This window comes from Gavialis gangeticus, unplaced genomic scaffold (genome assembly GCF_001723915.1).
Source record: "Gavialis gangeticus isolate Ggan-Ray unplaced genomic scaffold, GavGan_comp1, whole genome shotgun sequence".
NCBI lineage: Eukaryota > Metazoa > Chordata > Crocodylia > Gavialidae > Gavialis > Gavialis gangeticus.
The window spans coordinates 6,027,985-6,049,581 of record NW_017728996.1 but is presented as its reverse complement, the minus strand read 5'-3'; the positions used below and the strand labels follow the sequence as shown (position 1 = coordinate 6,049,581).

The window sequence follows — 21,597 nt, the reverse complement described above, 5'->3', positions numbered from 1 at the left end:
ACCATGCCTATGGTTGTTGCTGTATGGCACTGTTACCTTTCTATCATTTCATAGGCTTATCTTTCTGAAGGACAAAAAGTAAGTTAGCATTATTTACTTTACAAAGGAAACTTTTTGAAAATGTAATACTTTGGTGTGTATGAAGCATCTTTGAGATATAGATGGAGGCTAGTAATATATCCATGTTTTTGAACTTTAGTCGGTAACTGTTTTTTAAACAAGACTATATCTGTTTTTTGACATCACCTAAAAGTGAAATGACTACTGTAAGGGGTAGAGAGAAGTAGTATGCCACGTTAGTTTGAAGTCAGGCAGAGATCAGGGTGGCACCTTAGAGACTGACTGATCCCTTCAGAGGGCCATGAGTTTTAGTAGGTGACGCCTACTTTGTCACATGCCATGAAGGTCACAAGTGTTAGGTATGTACATACAAGGCCTCATATTATGACCCTTTTCTGAGAGCAATTCTTGCTTACATGAGTAAAAGTTATAGGGCCAGGCCATAGGTGTGTGTGTGCAAGACTTCAATGGAATTACTTGCATGTTTAAACTTAGATACATACTGAAGTAGTTTGCTGAATTGGTTCCAACCCTATCATCATTTAAATGAAAGGCAATAATTCAAAGGAGATGGACTAGGCCTTAATTAAAATTACAAGGAGAAAGGGGTGGGCTCATATGCAAATTTTCCCTGTGGTTTTTACTTGTGTGTACTAGTTCCTCTACTGGTATAAAATACGATGTACTTACCTGAGAGTGTTGGTTATGTGACAAGGACATTTCTTGCTGCATTTCAGGCCATAAAGCCCTTCTGGACACATCCTTTCCTGGCAATGAATCCCTCTAAATCCAGGGTCACACATACATGCTCCATTTATATGGTAACACTTTGCCCCATTTTGACAGTTGCATTTTTGAGTGCACTGAAAGCCATACATCCCGACGGGACATTCCTCCTGACACCTGCAAAGAAATATGGGAGGCACAATGAAGTCAAATGCTAAATATAGTCTAGTCAGTTTATGACTTTTCCTGGGAATGGTTTTGCTGATGTATTAAGCATAAAATCATAGGCCATTTATTTAAGTAATGTACCGAACTGATGAAATCATGAAGGTGATGTGTTATCTTAGGCATATACATTTCTGTTAACCCAAAGTGTATTAATCTCTGTCCAATTACATCTTGCAATATTTCCATTAGTCAATATTATATTAGTTAACAAAGTGACTGCAGTGTCACTCCCTAAATAATTTCACATATGTATTTCAAAAGACACTTGTTCAGATTACTTTTTGCCTCATTGTAGAAGGACCTTAGATGAATACCCTACCTTATGGTGGTTAAAAGAGAACTGCATGCAATTACACAATATTAAATAAGATGATCTGTGACAAAGAATGATTTTTCTTTCCCTTAATGCTATAGTTGCATCTGTTTTATGCCAGTAGGAAAACTAGCTCCCCATCTCATTACATACATTCTGGGAAATGCAAAACTGTCCTTTTATTACTGGACTGATGGTCACCATTACAAAAAATCTTAGGATAGGTAGTTTCTACCCCGATTTGTGTATTTCTGTCTCCAGAACTACAAACATCTATCATACACAGACAAATGGAATGGGAAACAGATTTTTTTTCACCACATCTTAATCACAATATTTAAAATATTCCCCTCTTGAATGCAATCTTGGTGAAATATATTCCAAATGCTCCATTCCCTTTTTCTATAAAAGCAGTTTAAGGCTGTGTGTAGACGAAACAACAGGCATATGTGCATGACACTTTACAGTGGGCTAAATCCTTTTGCACTGCTTTAATGGTGTCAGTGTTTGCGCACATTGGTGGCATATTGCTCATTAATTACAGCCACTGTAGCAAATTCGGTGGTCTAATGCACAAAAACTCCAAGGAGTTTTAGTTTGTTGCCCTACAGCTGTGGAGCGAAGCACCGGGCTTCATGCAGCTCAGGGGCTCTGCAGGAAGCCCATGCAGGCAGCCTGGCAGCAGCCCAGGAAGGCAGGCTCCACCCAAGAGAGGGGAAAAAAAAAGTAGCAAGCACTATCTTTCCCCCCCCCCCTTGAGCCTGCCTGCCTGCCTGAGCTGCGCGGGGCCCAGTGCTTCCCTCCACAGCCGCGGTGCCCCTGGGACAGCTGGAGCCAGGTGTCTGCGGGTGGGTGCCGCCTGAGTGGGGGCTGCCACTGCCACGGAGGAAAGCACCCCCCACCCCCACAGCCCAGGCACCACTCGTCCCACTAGCAGCTCACCCTTCTCTCCCTGCCGCCAGAGAGGCAGGTAACTCGGGTGTGTGCATGACACGGGGGTTTAATAGGCCCTAAATTGAAGCGGTGTTTTTAAAAACCCACTGCATCAATTTAGGGCCCCCATTTGGTCTACACATGCCCCAAGTGATTGGAGTATCTCCCAGTGGAAGAGGCCAACTAAAGCCCCAAAGAATGGAACTGCTGCACAATTCACCAGCTTCCGAATCCTGCCAGGTGTCACTACCTCAGTTTACATGATCCACCACGGAGAACAGCTATGCTTTGCCAATTCAAAATAAAAAAAAAACAACACCCTTATCTCCTAGCTACCAGACATTGGAAATGGCCTATCAGCATTAATTTAATCCCACACATTGATTAAAGTGTATACTGTAAATGCAGCTGATAGAACCAATTGTTAAATGTCTTTTTGCAGGTCATTTCACAGCTGGCAGGTGAGAGTTAGTATGATGCTCAGTAATAAAAGATTAATGTGCAATGCAAGCCTGGTGAATTGCAAGGAAAATGCTCAGTACATAAGAGGAGAAATTACTGTTGCAGCCTCAGATGAATACGTTTCCCCCCAAAATAAATAAATAAAGTCAAAGGCATAAGCTAGCGACTTAATTGCAGCAAACATCAGCATGGCTGCCAGTTGCATAATTCAAGTTCAGGAGTTCACTGGGGATCCAAAGATAGAGAAGCATGTTAGAAATGGCACTGAATGACCCCAAAGAGTCACTCCGAGCATGGCATTGGGTCCTAGCCCTGCTATCCTCAGTGGTCCAACTGCAAATGCAATAGCCAACAAGGAATGCAAAAGAAAGCAACTGAAACACTTAAAGCAAATGAAATGCAATGAAGAACATATTAAGATATCTTATGTCTCCATTACCACATGCAGCTCTACTAGTTAGCAGGAGAGTACTGTACTCAACAAGATGAATATTTAGTCAATAGTGCACTATATCATTCTATATTTATAGAAGATGAAGCATTACATAGCAGGGGAAAAAGCATCTGGAAATGAAATATTGACGACCTAATCCATTTACATAATTAGCCTTTTTTCTACTAACAATTTAACCAACTTATTTATTTGGAGATCAAGCAGCTACTGCTAATGAATTTTATACAAAGAATACTAATAACGACTCCTCTGGAACATAAGAATAATCACAGCAGGAATTAGCTTTCTACTTAAACATCCTTCCTTCGCAACATATCAATCTAATGTGTCCATAACACCATTAACAACCAGATACATTGTTCAATTAAATTACAAAATGAGCTGCTACGCCCTAGATATGTTTCTTGTTTAATTTACATTGCTTTCTGCCTATCTGGGGAGACTTGGATTATAATATCTACTGAACTTTAATATGTACTACAATTATTTGGGTTGAGATAGGATAATACGGCTGTCACCTGTAGAATTAATGGAAGCAATTTCACAAAATATTAAACATAAGACAGCCTGTTTAACCGATGAACATATTACATGGACCTACATTATTTCCAGGAATGCTTTTCATAGAAGAATAATGTTGTCACCATTTTCTTTACACTGAACATATTTTTGTACAATAGACAAAAATTGCATGCCATCCCAAGTACACTTTAAAACTGTGGGTATCACTTTTTTCATAGCTATGAAATATTTATACAAATGAAAAAGCTAGAGACTAGGTCTGCTTATTTTATCATAACAAATGTTGTATTTACCCTATTAAGAGTCAATCTCTAGGCTTGCTGGCAAGATGGAAAACCCAGCTGAAACAGTACATTCACTTTTCTTGTCAGACTGAGAATTTTCATACCTTTCCCCCCCCAGCTTCCAGGTGCACAGTTGCTATTATTCCATTCAAAGAATTTACAATGCCTACATTTACATGGGAGCTGAAGGCATTTTAGTTCAGCACAAAGCTATCGGGAGCTATCAACAGCGCTTGTCAATTTACTGCAGATATGTCATGCTGTGGCACTTCCCAGCAAGCAGGTAGCGAACAAAAAGTGACAATTATACTTCCACGGGTCTTTGTGAATATACTACTTGCACAAATATTTATCTAAATAGATGTCACTATCTCTCTTGCAGGACCAGAGCCTGCAGGTTTGTCAAGATATTTACTGGCAATTAAAAATGGATACCAACAGATAATAAGGGTATGTTACTATTTTTTTTTTAACACAACCCATTATTAATAGCAGAGTATGCTGATATTTTTTTAAATGTCAAAGAAAGCATAGTTTTGTTTGGAAATAGCATTCCGCTGGCTCTGGCTGTAATTTATATTTGCAGCATTGAGATAATGCTCGAGACCCAGACAGCAAAACAGACCGTACTCCAAAATGAGCCCAGCTAACCTTCCCCATTGTCCAAGCTGAATGAAAGGCAGAGCAATAGCAGGGAAAGCAATCTGGACTTTTTAAATCTTGTGCCTGTTTCTGCTGTCATGGAAATCAATGGGAGATTTACTATTAACTATCTGTGGTTAACAATAGGTAAAGAAATGTACTGGTCCTAAGAACAAATCGTTACAGCTGATATCCTGCTGCACCCCTCCCCCACCATGGTGAAGTCAATGGCAAAAGTCACACTGGCTTAATGGGGCCCATATTTCACCTTTGTCCTTTAAAGCTGGTAAGTCGATCCTCTGGGCTCCTCATAAACTCTCTGGTGTCCATTTAAACAGCTACGACCATTTCCACTAAGAGAAGGTAGGTCTCCAGGGACCACATCCCTTCTATCTCTACCCCATGAGGCCTGTGCACTTTGCCATTCTCCCCACCATGTGCTGCACTGCTCACCTCTCTACAGAGCTCCCTGTGGGCATCTCTCCTCCTGCCGTCTCCCTTCCCACAGTTTAGAGGGTTACCAGCACTGAAGCGGCACTGAGTTGTGCCTCAGGAATCCCAGCTGCCTGCCCTGTCCATGAGGCAGCTATAATAACACAGGTTTCTCTTCAAAATGGAACCCCTCACAATAACTGAACAAGTACCAGCCGTTCCAGGGGCCCACAGCACCCTAGTCTCTCCTGCTCTCTTCCTGTGGCACCCTCAGTCAGCCGTGGGCAGTTCTTGGGTGCCTTGTGGCTGTGATGTGTTGGAGAGGCTGGAGCAGATGTTTCTGTGGAACCCCTTGGACAGACCTCTCTTGCTGGTTCGCAACGACTAGTGCACTGGATTTCTAGTTCTACGTTCCATCTTCTCCTTTACTGGATCCCAAATCATTCTGGGAAAAATACTGCTGTCAGTTGAGGTGCCAACAGAAGAGCAGCTCCCCATTGCAACTCGCAGCACTTTGCAGGAAGCACCATAAGTTGCAATGATATCCAAGACCCAACAGATGTTCACGGTTGGGTCCCGGGGGCTGGGAATCCAGCTGCTGTTTAGAGTGGCTGCAAGCCTGTAGCCGCTCTCCCCTAGCAATGCTCCTCTACCCTCCCAGCCCCAGCGCTGTTCTCAGAATGGGACAGGGGAAAGAGGAAGCTTGTTCTGGATGTTACCTGGCTCATGTTGGAGGGTGAGGTGGGTGGATTGAAGCCCCCCCGCCACCTCAGGGGGATCCAATCCACCCACCCCACCCTTCAGCATCAGCTGAAAAAAACTCACACTGAACTCCCTCCATTCCCTTCCCCTGCTCCCACTCTGAAGACAGTGCTGGGAGCAGGGCTGAGTTCCATCAGCTCAGCCCTGCTCCCAGCATGTGAAGACACAAGTTACTGAAGGCGCTCCATTTTGGAGCGTCTTCATTTAAACCCTTATGCAAATGAGGGTTCAGATTGTCACAGCATTGGGCCCTTTTAAAGCATTCTGCTTTAAAATTGTGTTTGGTTACAGCTGTACAGTGCTTCCAGGGGTCAGATCGGGCAAAAAATATCATTTCTGCCTGTACCTAATTACAAGGAAACTGTCTGATTTCAATGATGGTTGCAACAGAGTGGAAGGAAACCTCCTGAACGGGACTGGTTCATTCATGGTTTCTATAAGGCTGATGGTTACGCAGAGAAGGGAGAGACATCTGGGAATTGGTGCAACAGGGGCCTGGTATCTGTGCTAGCATAAGTAAAAACAGGGTTGAGGACATGGCATCTTAGGAAACTAGAGGACAAAGTCTCCAGAGACTGTGGTATACACTCTGGTTGTTAACATCTGCTTAAGCTCAGGCCACCATGTCTTCACTGCTGGCATCACCCCTGCTAGCTAAATTACTCTACACAGGTTCACTAGCACATTTCACAGCCGACGTTTACTTTGCTGTATAGACACTTTGCTAAATCCAAGACTGCCTTGTAAAACAATATTTGATCAGTTTAAGGTTGAGCCTCTAGTTTATGATTTTGAGGATTTATTACCTTTTGCCGGTGTCTAAGAAACATCAGTACTGCAGCAACGCAGACAGGCCGGGAGAAACGTATTAAACTACTGCATTGCTTACTCTTGAGGATATTAATTTGTACAAATATGGTTCATTTACATATCTTGTAAACATGTAATGCTCTCTATTAAATTTATCGCTGTAAATATCTAAATTAAATTTAATCCATTAAATTTTAAAAGTTGCATTAAAAAAAAGAAAATAAACTGTAAATGGAGAACATTGCCAATAAAAAGTAATAACATTGTCACATTTATAATGCTTGAACTGCTCTGGAAGGATGCATCTAATTGTAGCAATAGAAATATAACACACTGTGTTTCACAGAGCAAGATTGTCTTAGATGGAGCATAAAAGAGGTAAGTCTATGCATAATACCGAAGAGTAATTGGCCTGGGGATTCTTTTTTACCTGTCTCCCATATATCCAGCTGTACACAGGCATCTCCCTGTCACGTGATCGCACAGTGCCCCATTATGGCATGGGCAATCCTGGCTGCAATTAATTCCAAAGGTCCCAGAAGGGCATGGCTGGGCACATACAAAACCCTGGGGAGGAATACAAAGAGCCACATCAGTGAACAGTTGCAATGTGGTGAATTCCACCATGCACCACGTACACCTGTCTGTTGTGCCAAGACGCCATCTAAGCGTGCTGGCAGAGTTCCTTGCCATGGACAAACCCCTGCCAGTGGGGCTAACTCCCACCTGCTATCTCACCAGCCGTGATTTCCCTCCCTGGTGATGACTCGTGCTGATGACCTTTGCAGGGTTTCCTCAAGCAATGGCAGTAAGTGCATGGGAGACAGGAACTCAACTTGAAACCTTTGTAAGTGGAGGCGGGAGGTGCAGGGCAGCCTAAGGAGGTGATAACGGCATGTGAGGGGGATGTGGAGCCTACTGGGGTTACTGGAACGAGCCAGGGGAAACTGCTATGGGCGACATCCCAGGACAAGGGTTAGGGATTATTGGGTGGGCAAAAGGAGTGTGGAGCCCACTGGAGGGGAAGGCTGGAGGGTGGGGGTTCTAGGAGAGCCCTCCCATTCAGGCACCCATATCCTGACTGTGTCACTTCATTCTCCCCTTGCACCGAATCAGGTCCCTCTCTCCCGCCCCGGCCACTGTGCCACCCCTGCTCCATCCAGCTTGCATTACTCTCCAGTGTGGTGGAGTGCTGGCAGAAACACTGCCTGCGCTGCCACCGCATCCTGTCTGGGTGTGCGAGGAGGTGCTCTGCACAGATACACCCAGATCTGTAAAGCTGGAACTGCTGTCCTCAGTGGTGCTCATTTGTGTCACTGCAGGGCCAGGCCCCATCTCCTTATGTGCAGCCGCAAGCCTTTCCCCCTACAGAGGACAATCCCTTAGAAGTGACATCTATAGTGGATGACTGCTGAACCCATCACTTCACTGCAGCGCTCAGCACCTGCCTGTAGAGCAGTAGGCGGCACTGAGAGCCTGCTACCAAGCCCCCTCTGCTTAGAAATATTAACTCAGATGGGTTCATTTAACACAAAGCTGCTCTCCCCCATGCTCTTCCTGGAAGATTCAAGCATTAAAACTTTGACATTCGAATGTTTCCCTACCTGAATCAACACAGAATCCCACAATTCAGTGAATGCAAGAGGTGAGATACCCTGGGGGCAGAGGACCAGCATGAGGCATAGGCACCCCTTGCACCCTACAGAGTCCTCCACACTCCAGTCCCAGTATCCCCCCTTCAGCTCCAGGTCTCACCCCCAACTCTTCCCCATCCCTGTCACCTCCATAGCTCTGATCCGGTCTCTGACTCCCTCAAACACCACCTTAAGCATCACCCCACAAGATTCACAACCCTCCTCACAGCTACTGCCCCACTCCCCAACACTCTCTGACCCTTGGCCACAGCCCTCATCTCCTCTGGACCCCTTAACCACATGTCCCAGCCCCCAAATCCTCCAGTTGCTCCTGACCAAAGCCCTGCCCTAATGCATACAGGCACTTAAGTTTCTCAGTAAAACTTCTGTAAGAATTCTGTAACATGGGCAAAACCACAGACATTTCCCCAAGTGCTGTTCCAGGTGGAGATCCAGCATGGATAGTTTTAGCCAAGGCAGCAAAGGTTGGCAAAGTTATAAGCAACTGAAGGCAAGATCTGATAATGGAAAGTGATGTGTGACCAATGCAACTGTCCTCACTAGTTCTGCTGTGCAAAATACAAAACACCTGGGGGGGGAACACTGGGATTTTCCTTCAATTTCTTTTATCTCCATGAAGTCTCATTTCTCCAGGTAAGTGCCAGGGGCTTTAAGCTTGGAACAATGCACATATTAAATACATCTTACACAAAGATGAAAAACAGTGCCTCACAAATGAGAATATTAATGGCCAACCTCACTCCTCTGGGTCTCCCTCTCAGTGGCTTCAGAAGTTCTGCAGTTTCAACAAACCTGAGCTACAGAGAAGCTGCTCTTCCCTGTAATCATAAAACAGACACCTCAAGCCTTCCTCACCTGGTGATAGGTGGTTCCCTGGCTGTAAAAGAGACAGGTTGGCCTCAATTCAAGAGCATTCAGATCCGAGTGTAACAAACTTGTGTCTCTTGACGTGAGTAAAAGCTATACTATATATCTAGAAAGCTAGGTATCCATTTATCTTGATAATAAATGCATTTTCTCTCCATGTCTCCAAAAGAACAGGATTTCTATCAGCAAATGATGAGAAAGCAATGCACTGAGAGGCATCCCCCTGGAGCCGAATGAATCTTTAGGCATACTTTTTGCATTAATATGTGCTCAGGGAATCCAAACCTTCCCTCTCTGGAGGATCAAATGTCAGACCAAAGTTTCCTGCTGTTTATGCATCTAATCAGAAAAGTTCATTCCATCAGCACCTTTTTTAAGACCCTAAACTCTCTGGCTTCTGCTCTTGACATTGTTTCCTAGGATTATTACCACATTGCAGTAGAGAAAAGAGGTTTGGGGTTTTTTTCCCCTTTGCTGTTTATTATTTCTTTTTTTTAAAAAACCACACAAACCAGGAAGACAAATAGGATAAAAGAACAAAAACCAGTTTCCTGCTAAAGCCCAGACATTTAAGGGAACAAGAAAAAAAATAAATTAGGATGTTGCTATTCTGCATTAAAGCTAACATTACACCACTAGGCAGAAGGGCTGAGACTGGAAGTGGTGCTCAGTTCCTCACTGTGGATTACTGAGGACGATGCACACTCAGACACTCAAAGCAAAAAATCCCCTTTCATTAGCTCTGCAGTGATCTAACCCTTCTAATGCATTCATGAGTGGTCTCGGGGGCCCTGCAGGGAGCCATTTCATTTTCAGGTCTCCTCCGACATGGCAGGGCAATCCAAAGAGCCCTGTCTGTGGACCTAAACCTACGTGGTGCCAAGAGGGACCCAATGCCCAAATCCACGGACACGAGAGCATACAATGCCCAGTACACACAAGTGCTAGAAACCACATGTTCTTGACTAGCTTTATGATATGGGCTACATATTGCCCTAGTAAAAAACCCACGGGAAGGTGAAGAACCTGCAGGATGCACTGAGTTATTGTAAATCTTTGTTTCTGGCTGACGATTGCTGCAGAGTGGAGGGCGGCAGCCCATGGGGTAGAAACACCGGCCTTTGAGGGAGGCAGATCCAAGAGGAAGCCAGACACTCTCTCCCTGGAACATCTCGCTGCCTACCCTCCCACATCCAGGCACCACAGCTCCTCAGGGAGCCACGCTGTCATTAATCACTCCCATGTCGGCATCCCAGGGGACCATGAAAGGCACAGAGCTGTGGCTGGTCCGGGAGCAATAACCTGCGTAAATCCAGGGAGAATTATCTCTCTCCTATGTGCTGAGTATATATGGTACATATACACATTGTCTGAAGCTGTATAATCTGCAAGTAAAATTCCTGATGTCAAAGGAAGACGATCAACAGTATAAAATAAACTGAACACAATCTAGCATTCCCATCTCTCCTGCTCATTTATAGCCCACTGGCGTATGGCTGAACAAACCATCCCAAATGCCACGAGTTAAAACTCCATAAAGAAAAAAAATGAGTTTTTTCTCTCTCTGTCTACTGAATTTCCAGCCTTTCATTAAAACCCTGGAGAAACCCTTTACACTTAAAATCTTAACATTTACAAGTTGAGTGTTTCTACTTATAATTTCAGTTTCTTCTCCCAGAATACTTGATCTCTCTCTTCAATTTTCAGTTATGCTTGGTTCAAACACATCAATTCTTCACTCCCAGTTTTTCTCAGGGGACGGAGCTACCAACAATCGAGTTTTCAGGATAGTCTCTCCAGGCTGCTAAGTATTGTGGGGAAAATTCTGAGCTGCAAGTGGCCAGGCACAAACAGGATAGTAAAAATGGCTGTATCAGGTCTGCAGCATCAGCATCCTGCTCCTCTAGGGTCCATCTTCCCTCTTTCAAGGTTTCTAAAACTGTCTGATCCTTCCCTACCTTCTCTTATTTCTTGAACGACATTTTAACCCCACAAAGCCTGCCACCAGCAGCCAGGGGGAATCAATTCAGACTCTCAAAAACCCCAGCATGCTGAATACAAATATTAGGGGGGCACTAAGGACATAAAAATAAATAAAAAAACCCCCGGTGGCTGACAGATTGATGCTTATCCATTTATTGATCAACCTTCAGGGGAACTGTGATATGGCAGCACTGCTTGCCAGCCTGAGAAAAACAGCAGTGTTATCTGTTTTTTCTGTTAGCTACACCACCCCTTAGGACAGAACATGTTTTGCCCACTCAGTGATTGCCAGATCAGGGTACATTTCCCTGTAATAACACTTTCTTTTTTTTTTTTTTTTTACTGGTTTCCCCCTGCACCATCATTTGTCTCTCCATTCACTTTGGCCATGAGAGGCCTAGCAGAGAGATCCCTGAGATGTCTTCCCTATAGAATAGCTCAGGCTGAAAAGTTTGTCAAAGGCTGCTTCTCCTGTGTCACTACCCTGTGCTACCTTATAACTTGCTCCCAGAATCATTTGGAAAGCAACTTTTATCCTGAACTAGCTCCTTGACCAAAATGTCCTTGAGAAGCTAAACAGAAGCAAAGCGTGCAACTGGTTCTGAACCTCAAGTTGTCTTCTGGGTAACATCTGGCTCTTCCCTACCTCTTTGGGTCCAACTTCCCTATGGCAGAAGCTGGCACAGCTCCACTGAAATCAATGGTGAACTGCTTTACACCAGAAGGAAATTGGCCCTCAGTCTATCAGCCGACCACTGTGGTAGGGAGAGGAGGAGACATAATGTCCTGGGCTATATCCATCCTTCCCTTGATTCTATTTCACTGACTCTGGGAGGACATTTAGGGCTATTATCTTTCAACCAAAACACAAGTTTTTTTTCCCCCTGCAGGCTTGTGACTATTGACAATGAGGACACTGATCTGTATTATGGCTGCAGGGAATCAGAGTATTGTGATGCATCTAGGAAAATGAAGCAAGGATGCTCATTTGTGTCTCAGAGGATGGAACTGTATTGCCCTCCTCTATGGCAGCACTCCAAACACAGCATCTGCCGTACAAGACCGCTTTCCCCCAAGCGCTCTAGGACACACAACGTACCTTACAGAGACAGCATTACATAAACATCCCTCAGCTCCCGGACATCTGAAGGGTGATCAGGCCTCAGCACCTGCTGTCACATGTGACTATCTTGAGGATCTTCTAGGTGTTTTGCAAAATGCCCGACATTGTTTCCATTGCATTCCAGCAGAATTGCCAAGGAACTAATTGTTAAATACTGGAAAAGTACCAGGAAACTTTGCAAAGCTGAATGGTGTGTGGGCCAGGAGACTTGGCAAACCCAGAGGGTTAATTATCACAACACTTGTAAAGTTCGAGCTATTTTAAATGTTTGGCCTTGCTTTCCTGCCATGGAGTAAAGGTTAGGTTTTCTCTAAGCCAGCTCCTTAGGCAAGCAAAACTCCTATTCAAATCAATGGGAATTATGCTTGAGTCAGGACTAGAGCACTGACCTGACCTCTGGATTCCGGTGTACACTCTCTCTGCGCTATAGCTGGCTGGAGCCATTGGCATGCCCTTTGCTTCTCCCTGCTCTCTTCCCTTCCAGCCATGGAAACAATGCAACATGTAAACCATGTTCAGCTGAGCTTTTGCTCCTTGCCCTGAGTAAAGGCCACGTGTAGTGCCAGAACACAGGAGACAACCCAAGGATGGACCATAACTCAAAGAGCTCAGATTCCCTACTGCTCCCCTCCTTTGCTCATGGGACGCTGGGAGGCGGGGGTGGGGACAAGGATGGGGACATGAAGTCATAGTGCTTGGCAGAGCGCCCTTCATGTTGGTTCAGCTGTGACGGTGTGGGAGACTTGAGGTTGTGCTCACTCCTCTCTGCATTACTCAGGTGTGGTAGTGCTGGGCCTGCAACCCCTGCTCTCTCTTCCACAGCCTGAGCTGCGAGGCTGGGAGGCTACATGAGGCCAAGGGCATCCTCCTCCCATGCACAGGCACATTAGGGGCTAGTCACAGTTTCTTCCCATCATTTATTTCAGTGGGGGCCAAGTTTTTGGTACGCATGCCACTAATTAATCCCATAACCTCACTAAAGGTCATGTGGATTACTGTCCCCTGCCTGATCTGCCGCTCTGCTCTCTGCTCCTTGCCTTATCTGCCACTGTCCCCTTCCTGATCTTCCACATGCCACACACAGAGGCTGCCCCTGCCACTAGTGCACACATGCTGCAGGCTGGCCACCCCTGATTTTTTTGCTTGTATTGTCACAGTACCAAAGGGCCTCCACCATGGGTTATGTGCTATACCTGCACATAACAAAAAGATGGACCCTGCCCCAAAGTGTCATACATATATACAGTTATGTATGACAAAAGACAGCAGGCACGTATGACAACATAAGCACAGCCAAGTCAGGATATCAGCGCATACTTTCCACCTAACTCTACCTCCTAGATCTACATGTGTGGCAAGGGGGCGCTTGTTACATACCATCCATCCAGCGGGGCAGGAGCACTCTCCAGTGATATGGTGACAGATCCCTCCATTCTGGCACGGGCAGCGCAGTTCACACTGAGCTCCATGGCTGCCGGGAGGGCAGCGCTCCTCACAGCTGTGTTGTAGGGAAGAAGCAAAAGCAAATGATCGTTTTTCAAGCAAACATTAACAGGAAGCTGCAAATGAGGCGAGCCCACAACACAGGGCATCCTGGGAGTGCTCAAGCAAATCATCCAAGGCTTGAGGAGCTCCAAAGGGCAATATCAACTGTAAAAATCAATTAGTCAAGATTTGCAACATTTGAGCTTCTCCAGGATGCTGTATTTGTGTTCTGCAGAATGAGGCCAGCAAGACTAACTCAAGTGTATAATCTTTATTCATGCACCAAGTCTCACTGGCTTCAAGTGGACTACTCATGTGAATAAAGAGGTAGTGTGGCAAGTTCAAGACTCTGAAGCTCAATGATGAGATATACCCATCTTATTCATTTCTCACAAAATAAACTGGCAGAATTAAAATGCTGAATGGCTGAAGTATCACATTTGTCCAATGTCGCTACAAAATGTCAGCGTTCACAGGTGAAATTCATCCCTTGATAAAGGAATGACAAAAAACCACACACCATTTAAGTGACCCTTAAGATCTCATCCATTGGCCACTCAAGTTAATGCAAAGACTCTCCGGCTTCCATAAAACTTAAGTGGTTCATAGGCTTTATGCTGATTGCTTCTTCCTTGTACTGTCAGTTTTAACAGATTACAGGTTCTTTGCATGCAAATAACAAATTAGGGCTCCAAACAAAGATACTCATGTTATTGCCTGGCTCTGGAGAAACTTAGTACTTTGAGTAGCTGTGTCGAAGTCACTGAGACTACTGAGAATATAAACAGACCCCTCGGTGCTAAGGGCTTACCAGATTGAAGTCATAAGGTCACAAGGAAATCAGATGCATAAGAAGATATTCAAAGATACAGAGCTAATGTTTCAGGTTAATTTATCAATTTTTTTCTTTAATGCCTATTCTGGCATACATGCTCTTTCCTTTGCTCTGGCCAACAAAGGCTAGACTGCAAAAGAAACCAGACATTTGTAACAGTTTTCCAAAGTAGTTCAGAAAACAAAATAGACTTCCCTCTAAAACATTATTATTTTTTATTTCCTTTAAATAATTTTGAAGAGCATAATTACTTCTGAAATGATGGCAAGATCTCTAATGAGCACTGATGTTACACTGAGGGCAATTTTGAACAAGAAGCTATTGCTCGGCTGTTCTAAAATTAATATGCAGATTTTGTGACTCCTTCTGGTAAACTTTGAGTGTGGTATACAGGGATTTAGCAACATGATTCTCGTTAAAGTTAATGGGAGTCACACAGCTAAATCCCTGTTTGCCACACTAACAATTCCCCCCCAGACAGCAAGCTGATCTAGTTAGCTTTAATGCTGCCTCAGTTAGATGGAAAGTCAAATAAGATGAGGAAGGGGAGTCACGTCTGGCACTGCCTTGGGTCACTAACAAGTACATTCAATTGCTTGTAAGCACCGAACTCTGCTTTGGTGCCTGCTCTACACTGAAATTAGGAACAGCTACAGCAGTTTTACTAGCTGGAAAATCTCCTGAATTTTTAATCCCTCTTTTGACCAATATTTGATTTTGGCATACTTGACAGCAGCAATTAGCAGTGAAAAGCACCACTCCCTTGTTCACTCTCCCTTAAATCCTGTTACCTGAATTCTAGAAAGATAGGGGAAAAAGGCGAATAAATCAAATGTGTACATTTTATCAAATACCCATTGCACTAAAAAGTCGAAACTAGGCCGTTAAGTGATGCAAAGTAAAATATGCCTGTCATTGAACTTACAATACCCCTGTGTATCCGGGAGCACAATGACATTCTCCTGTTTTATGGTCACAGGTAGCTCCGTTTTGACATTGGCATTTAAGCTGGCAGCCCTTTCCATAAGTCCCAGAGTCGCAGAGCTCTTCACAGCGCCATCCTTTGTACCCATCTGCACAGACACAGGCGCCAGTTATGGGATTGCAGAGAGCCTCATTCTGACACTGACAGCGGTTGCTGCAATGGGGTCCCCAGTGATCGCTATCACAACCTGTAAAAGATGCATTCATTTACTGAGAAGATTAGGTAAGTGCATTTATGTAGTCTCGTTCCAACCTCTCGCACTCTGGCTGGTAAGCAAAGGAAAAAGGCTTGGTGAAGAACAGGACCTTTCTCAAACGTCCTCCTAGTTAAGACCCTGCTCCAAAAACGTACTTCAGCATATGACTATAACACAAGTCACATGCTTTAAGTTAAGCATGTGCTCAAGTGCTTTGTTGGATCAGGGCCCCCATCTTTTAATATCCTGTCTCCTGGTGAGCCTGAGAAAGCTGGAAGGAGCAAACATGCAGTGGAAAGTGAAATCCTGACTCCACAAAAGTAACCGGCAAACTGGCATCGACTTCAGTGGAGCCAGGATCCCACCCCTACTATTTATTTAAAGTCATTAAGACACCAGATTTGGTTTGACAGGGACTGTCCTGGGGCTGGGGCTTCAGGAAACTCTCCTGCCTTTGCCAAGGGAGGAGCAGATGGATCCAACCATTTTTCTGCCTCCAGTTTCTTGGATTTCTAAGTACAAGTTTAGCTCTGCAACATGATCTGCACTTCCATGTTCTGCAGCAAATGCCCGAGGAGAGAGACGTACCCTAAGCTGGCTATTCTGTTTGGGGAACTGGTTGAAGCTGCCCCAGCCAGCATTCTTGTGCTGTCTTCACTAGCAGGGCTTGTTGTTGCGGGCTTGCCTGTAGAGTTATTATAACAGACTGCAAGCCCTTCACACACGCTAAACCACAAATGACATTCATGACTCCTCTCACACAAGCAACACGTGCAAGGTACTGAAGGCTCAAGACTTCTACATGTAAAGCCCACAGTCACTGGAAGCCCTTCTTGAAACACCCTTAGGCCCTCTGTGCCCTTTCCACGCAGCTATGTGGCTTCTCCCACTTTTTCTCTTTTTGCTTCCAGGAAAGTTGGATATTAATTGCTTGATGTGAGGAACTCCAGCAAAGGGAGCAGAAGAAGGCAAGTATTCAGCCAGCATTAATCCTCTTAAAAAATGCAGAAGCATTTTCTTCTTGAGCAGAAGCACAGAAGGTCAAAATCACCCTGAGAGAAGACACAACTCCACTGACTTCAAAAGGGGCTGCTGCCATCTATCCCAGGCATGCACTGGGCTCGGTAACCACAGCCCTATGCACTACAGGGAGAGAGATTCATAGCTGAGCACCCAGAAAACTAAAAGCTCCATTTATGTGTCATCAGTTATTACAAGGAACCTGTGTGCAATGTGGCTATGTTTCTATTTCATACATGGTTTCAGAAAACCTTCCAGGCACCACTGCATAAGGGCAGAGAGCCTGTCTGTTACCGCAGATCGGGAATCTCCCTGGGATGGCTTCTTGCCATAAAATGCCAATTCCCTGAAACTAAAATTGAGTCTGGTCCATATGGACCAGTTTTGACAAAGACAGCTTCTCCGACAGTGCACGCACACAGAAAAGCACACACATACATGTGCAGGGTCGGGGTGGAAGAGGAGACCAAATCTGATCCAGAAGGGCAAATAGCCCAGAGGGGAGAGACCACCCTTGGAACAGCACATCCATGGTCTAGGCACTGTTCTGCCCAATTCTGAGGCTCGACCTCAGTCTTCCACGTCTCTGATGAATGCCCAGACCACAGGGCTCTGCAGGAGCCACTCCTCCTGGAATCAGACTGCTTTCCACTTCATATATATAATTCAATATTTACTAGAGCAGGGACTCAAACCTTGGTGTCCCACAGCCCAGGTAGGTGTTGCTGCCATTAGCTAGGGAGCAACCGCATGTTCTTTTCTTATATTTTGGCAATTCTCTCATAATCTTTCTTATGTTTCAAGGTGGAAAGGGAAATGAGGAGGAGAGGGAAACATTCTGGAAACCTTTGCAGAACTGGAAAACTAGCTGTCATGTCTATTGCTGTGTTTATACAGTGTCTAGTCCAAATTGGTCCTCTAAATACCACTGTAGTATTATTTAAGGTTTATGTACACATCAAACTTTAATTATCCATATATTTATCATGCCTTTCTTTCTTCTTTCCTTCCGGCTTCCTTTAATCACACTCCATGCTTTGCTCACCAAGGTGCACAGGGAAGGGTTAGCTATTTCTCTAGGAAGGTGAAATATATATATTTTTTAAAACTGTGATAATAAAGAAAGCCTGTAGTGGCCGGGAAACCAGCTGGCAGCTAGATACATTTTCCAAGGCTTTTAAACACAATGCATCAATGATCACACATTGCATCATTCCGTACGTCTAGCTTAGGGTAGCCGGCCAAAATGCTTTAATTATCTATGAAATAAAACAGCTTGGCACACGAGATAGATATGGAGAATGTGAATTTCATTGGAATTTATTGAGGACATGACAAAAAAATAGGAATTAAAAAGCAGCTGACTCTTCATGGAAAACACCGAAAGGGAGAGAGATGGGCCTGGATTGCTTCTTATTTACAGAACTGTAAGAGCCTGATCCAACTGTTTTGGAGGCTGAGGGAACCTTTTATGCATTATAAAACTACAAGCCAGTTTTAACCACAGTTTGTGAAATGGTGATAAATCCTGCCAAGGATTATCCCAGGCTAACTGTGTGCTTCTCTGTCACTTTCTAGTGGCTGAGTCTCACCTCCATATCTGAGTTTGCTCCTGCCTCTGGGTTTGCCAACCTACTCCTTCACGTCATATAGTAAAGGCTAAAGCTTTTACATCCACTGGTTTCCAGTTCAATCCCTCTCTCTCACCCAAACAGCGGGGTCATTTCACTCAGCATCAGTTCGTTGACTACTGACTGGTTTCAGTGGAAGTTGGCAGAAGGCCTCCTGCAGATGAACTCAGCAGCACTGGTTTGAAACTGGTGACAGAGGGATCGTGTCCTTGCAAGTTTAATATCTGGGCAGTTCAACAACAAAATCCTGGTACCTCAAAAGTGTCTCTGCTCCTGTTGTTTGCTCCTTACCAAGAGGCAGACCTGCCACATCATACAGTGGAGCCACTAGAAGGATTGATGTAAACCAGACTCAGCTTCCTGTGGCATCCACGTATCTGACTCAAAGCCAGCCATTCTCAACTTCCACCTGTCCCACTGGCAGCTGCCTCTAACCTCATGACATGTAATATTGATACTCTCGGCCTCCTGTTGAGCTGACCGGTCCCCAGACAGAGACAGAGTCCAAGCCTGCAGAGAATTTGTAACCTGAAGCCCAGATCACTGCAAACACGCGAGGAGCTCCATCCAGCTCAGTTGGATTACTTGTGTGTGTGATTGCTCAGGCGCATAATTGGTTGCAGGAGAACCCACCATTCAAGGCTGAGAATAAAACAAGAGAGGCAAATGATGGCTTAAGTAAAAAAAACAAAAAAGGACCTTTCTACATGGAATTTAGGCTATAAAAGCCCAATAAATGCCCCAGTAGAGGCCCCAAAGTCATCTCCCTGTGACAGCCAGGGTCTTAGGAATCCAGGATACTCTGCGCTTTACAGGATTACACCTCTGTGCTGTGAGATGTTTGGCCATTGTAAAATGTATCTGTAAAGTATTGTGTGAACCTTGCACAACCCAGCTTTAGCCTTGACTGCCACCTCTATGTGCTATTGAAATAGAGATAAATAACAACAGCAACAATGTGTGAATAAGAAAGCTGATCAAAGCTTATGCAAGAGCTGGACTGTAAATGCACATGCCATTAAAAGCTTCAAGACAATGCAGGAACCTTAACCGCAGCATCAGGAAGAGGCAACCCGAGAGCAGTAGTGTCAGGGAGGTACAAATGCTTCCTTCAGACTGCATGCATGTGTGTCAATACCATGAAGGATGAGCCTGGAAGGCTAGTGCTCTCTTGGGAAATACTGCATTAATAGGAGCTGCCATATTTCAGGTCACATACTAACATCCCCTAGCAAATGCACTCACTTACTCTCCTTCAAAAATACCACCATAGATTAATTGCCAACCATAAAAATGAATATAGCTTTGTAAAGGATGATGCTGGGTACATAAGTATAATCACAGTTGTCTGCATGAGATAGCACAATGGGGGAGTGATTCATGCCTTTAGAAAAACATAGCTCAGTACAGTGCAGGATACTTTCCTCTCAAAAACTTCATTACCTTGTTAAGTGGCTGATAATGGTTACGTGCACTACATACGGAGAGCTGCCGTGGTGCGCATCATTGTTACCCTGTCTGCTCTCACTGCCAGTTTAGTGTCACAATAAATACAGCATAGAGAGATGTTTGAGACACCCGTCCACTCCCAAACTAGGGTATATTCTCTTCCAGGAACAACTGGTGAGTGACTGTGTCCAGGGTCAACAGATCCACCTAAATTTAGTGCAGCAGCCTCCAGAAAATCCTCCACATCAAATGGGAAGGTCACCATACACATGGCAGCTTCCTTGCTGAAGCTGCTGTTATCGAGCATTGAGTCAGCAATCCTCAAGCACCAACTCCTCTGGGCCAGACACTGTGTGGACGCCTCTCAACTTCCAAAACAAGTGCTCTGCTCCCAGCTTAGCAATGGCCTGAGACCTCATGGTGGCCAGAGAAAATGCTACAAGGACACACTGAAGGCAGACCTCAAAATGGAAAGAAAATGGAAGCTGATGTCAAGGGAGGAGCTGGCTGCTAACCAACTCCAATGGCACCACAACCTCAGCCAAGTGGCTGCCCTTTTGAGGTAAAATGTCTCACCCTCAAAGCAGAGAAGATAGTGCAGAGGAAGGAAAGGGAGAGAAATGATGGTCTACAGCCTACCCTCCCATGTGGGACAACTGGCAACTTCTGTGGTCAGGTCTGTGGCTCAAGAATTGGACTCTTAAGTAGCCTCAAGACCCATCAATGAGCCATGGTAGAGATCATCTTCGAATTGAGGGCCTGCTGATGACAATTGCAGTGGTGCATGTTGGACAAAGAGGATGCAAACACATGGATCTAAAAATTTAACAAATGAATACAATGGTTTCCCAGCTCTGCCATCCATCAAATAACTTACTCCAATGAGAGGAAGTCCATAGTGTTCTTATAATCCATCATCATCACTCTGCAGACATACTCTTAATATGAATGCAGCATCCTTTCCATCAGCAGCACCACAACCCCTGCCCCAAGCACCGTGTTATTTGACCTCACTATCATAACCTTGGCTGTGTCTCTTTGTACAGGGAAGTGACCAAACTACGTGCCTACAGTTAATGGGACCATACAGACGAGTGGTCAAAGACAAATTGAAGAGTCCAGGGCCAAATTCAGCCAAGGGTTACACTGCAGCCAATCTGGAGTTACTCTGGGTGTGTCTACATGAGATGCTACAGCAACGTGAAGGAACACCTTGAGAAGCTGGATACCTTCAAGTCAGCCGGCCCTCACAATCTGCACCCCAGGGTACTCAAGGAGCTGGCGAGCATCATAGCCCAGCCTCTGGTACGGATCTTTGAAAACTCCTGGCACTCTGGTGAAGTACCCGAAGACTGGAAGAAGGCCAATGTGGTGCCTATCTTCAAGAAAGGGAGGAAAGTGGATCCGGCTAACTATAGTCCCATCAGCCTGACTTCTATCCCGGGGAAGATCTTATAAAATTTTATTAAAGAGGCCATCCTTAATGGACTGGCTGACCCCAACATCCTGAGGGATAGCCAGCATGGGTTTGTTGCAGATAGGTCTTGCTTGACCAATCTCATTTCCTTCTACAACCAGGTGATCTATCACCTGGACAAAGGAGAAGAGATTGATGTCATATATCTTGACTTCAAAAAAGCCTTCTATCTGGTATCCCATAATCACCTCTTCGTGAAACTGGCCAATTGCGGCCTTGGGTCCGCCATGATCCACTGGCTGGGAAATTGGCTCCGTGGTCGG

At 44.8% G+C, this 21,597-nt stretch overlaps 1 protein-coding gene across 3 annotated transcripts in view; it reads right to left on the bottom strand.

The window, feature by feature from the left end:
• MEGF11 (multiple EGF like domains 11) overlaps positions 1 to 21,597 on the bottom strand; it is a 386,245-nt gene that overhangs the window by 166,274 nt on the left and 198,374 nt on the right. For all 3 annotated transcript variants that reach the window (XM_019503962.1, XM_019503960.1, XM_019503961.1), the window contains exons 6-9: positions 15,502 to 15,748; positions 13,634 to 13,754; positions 7,059 to 7,195; positions 751 to 963 (exon numbers count right to left, since the gene is read on the bottom strand). In XM_019503962.1, coding sequence (XP_019359507.1) covers positions 751 to 963; positions 7,059 to 7,195; positions 13,634 to 13,754; positions 15,502 to 15,748 — 718 coding nt within the window. The remainder of the gene's footprint in view (positions 1 to 750; positions 964 to 7,058; positions 7,196 to 13,633; positions 13,755 to 15,501; positions 15,749 to 21,597) is intronic.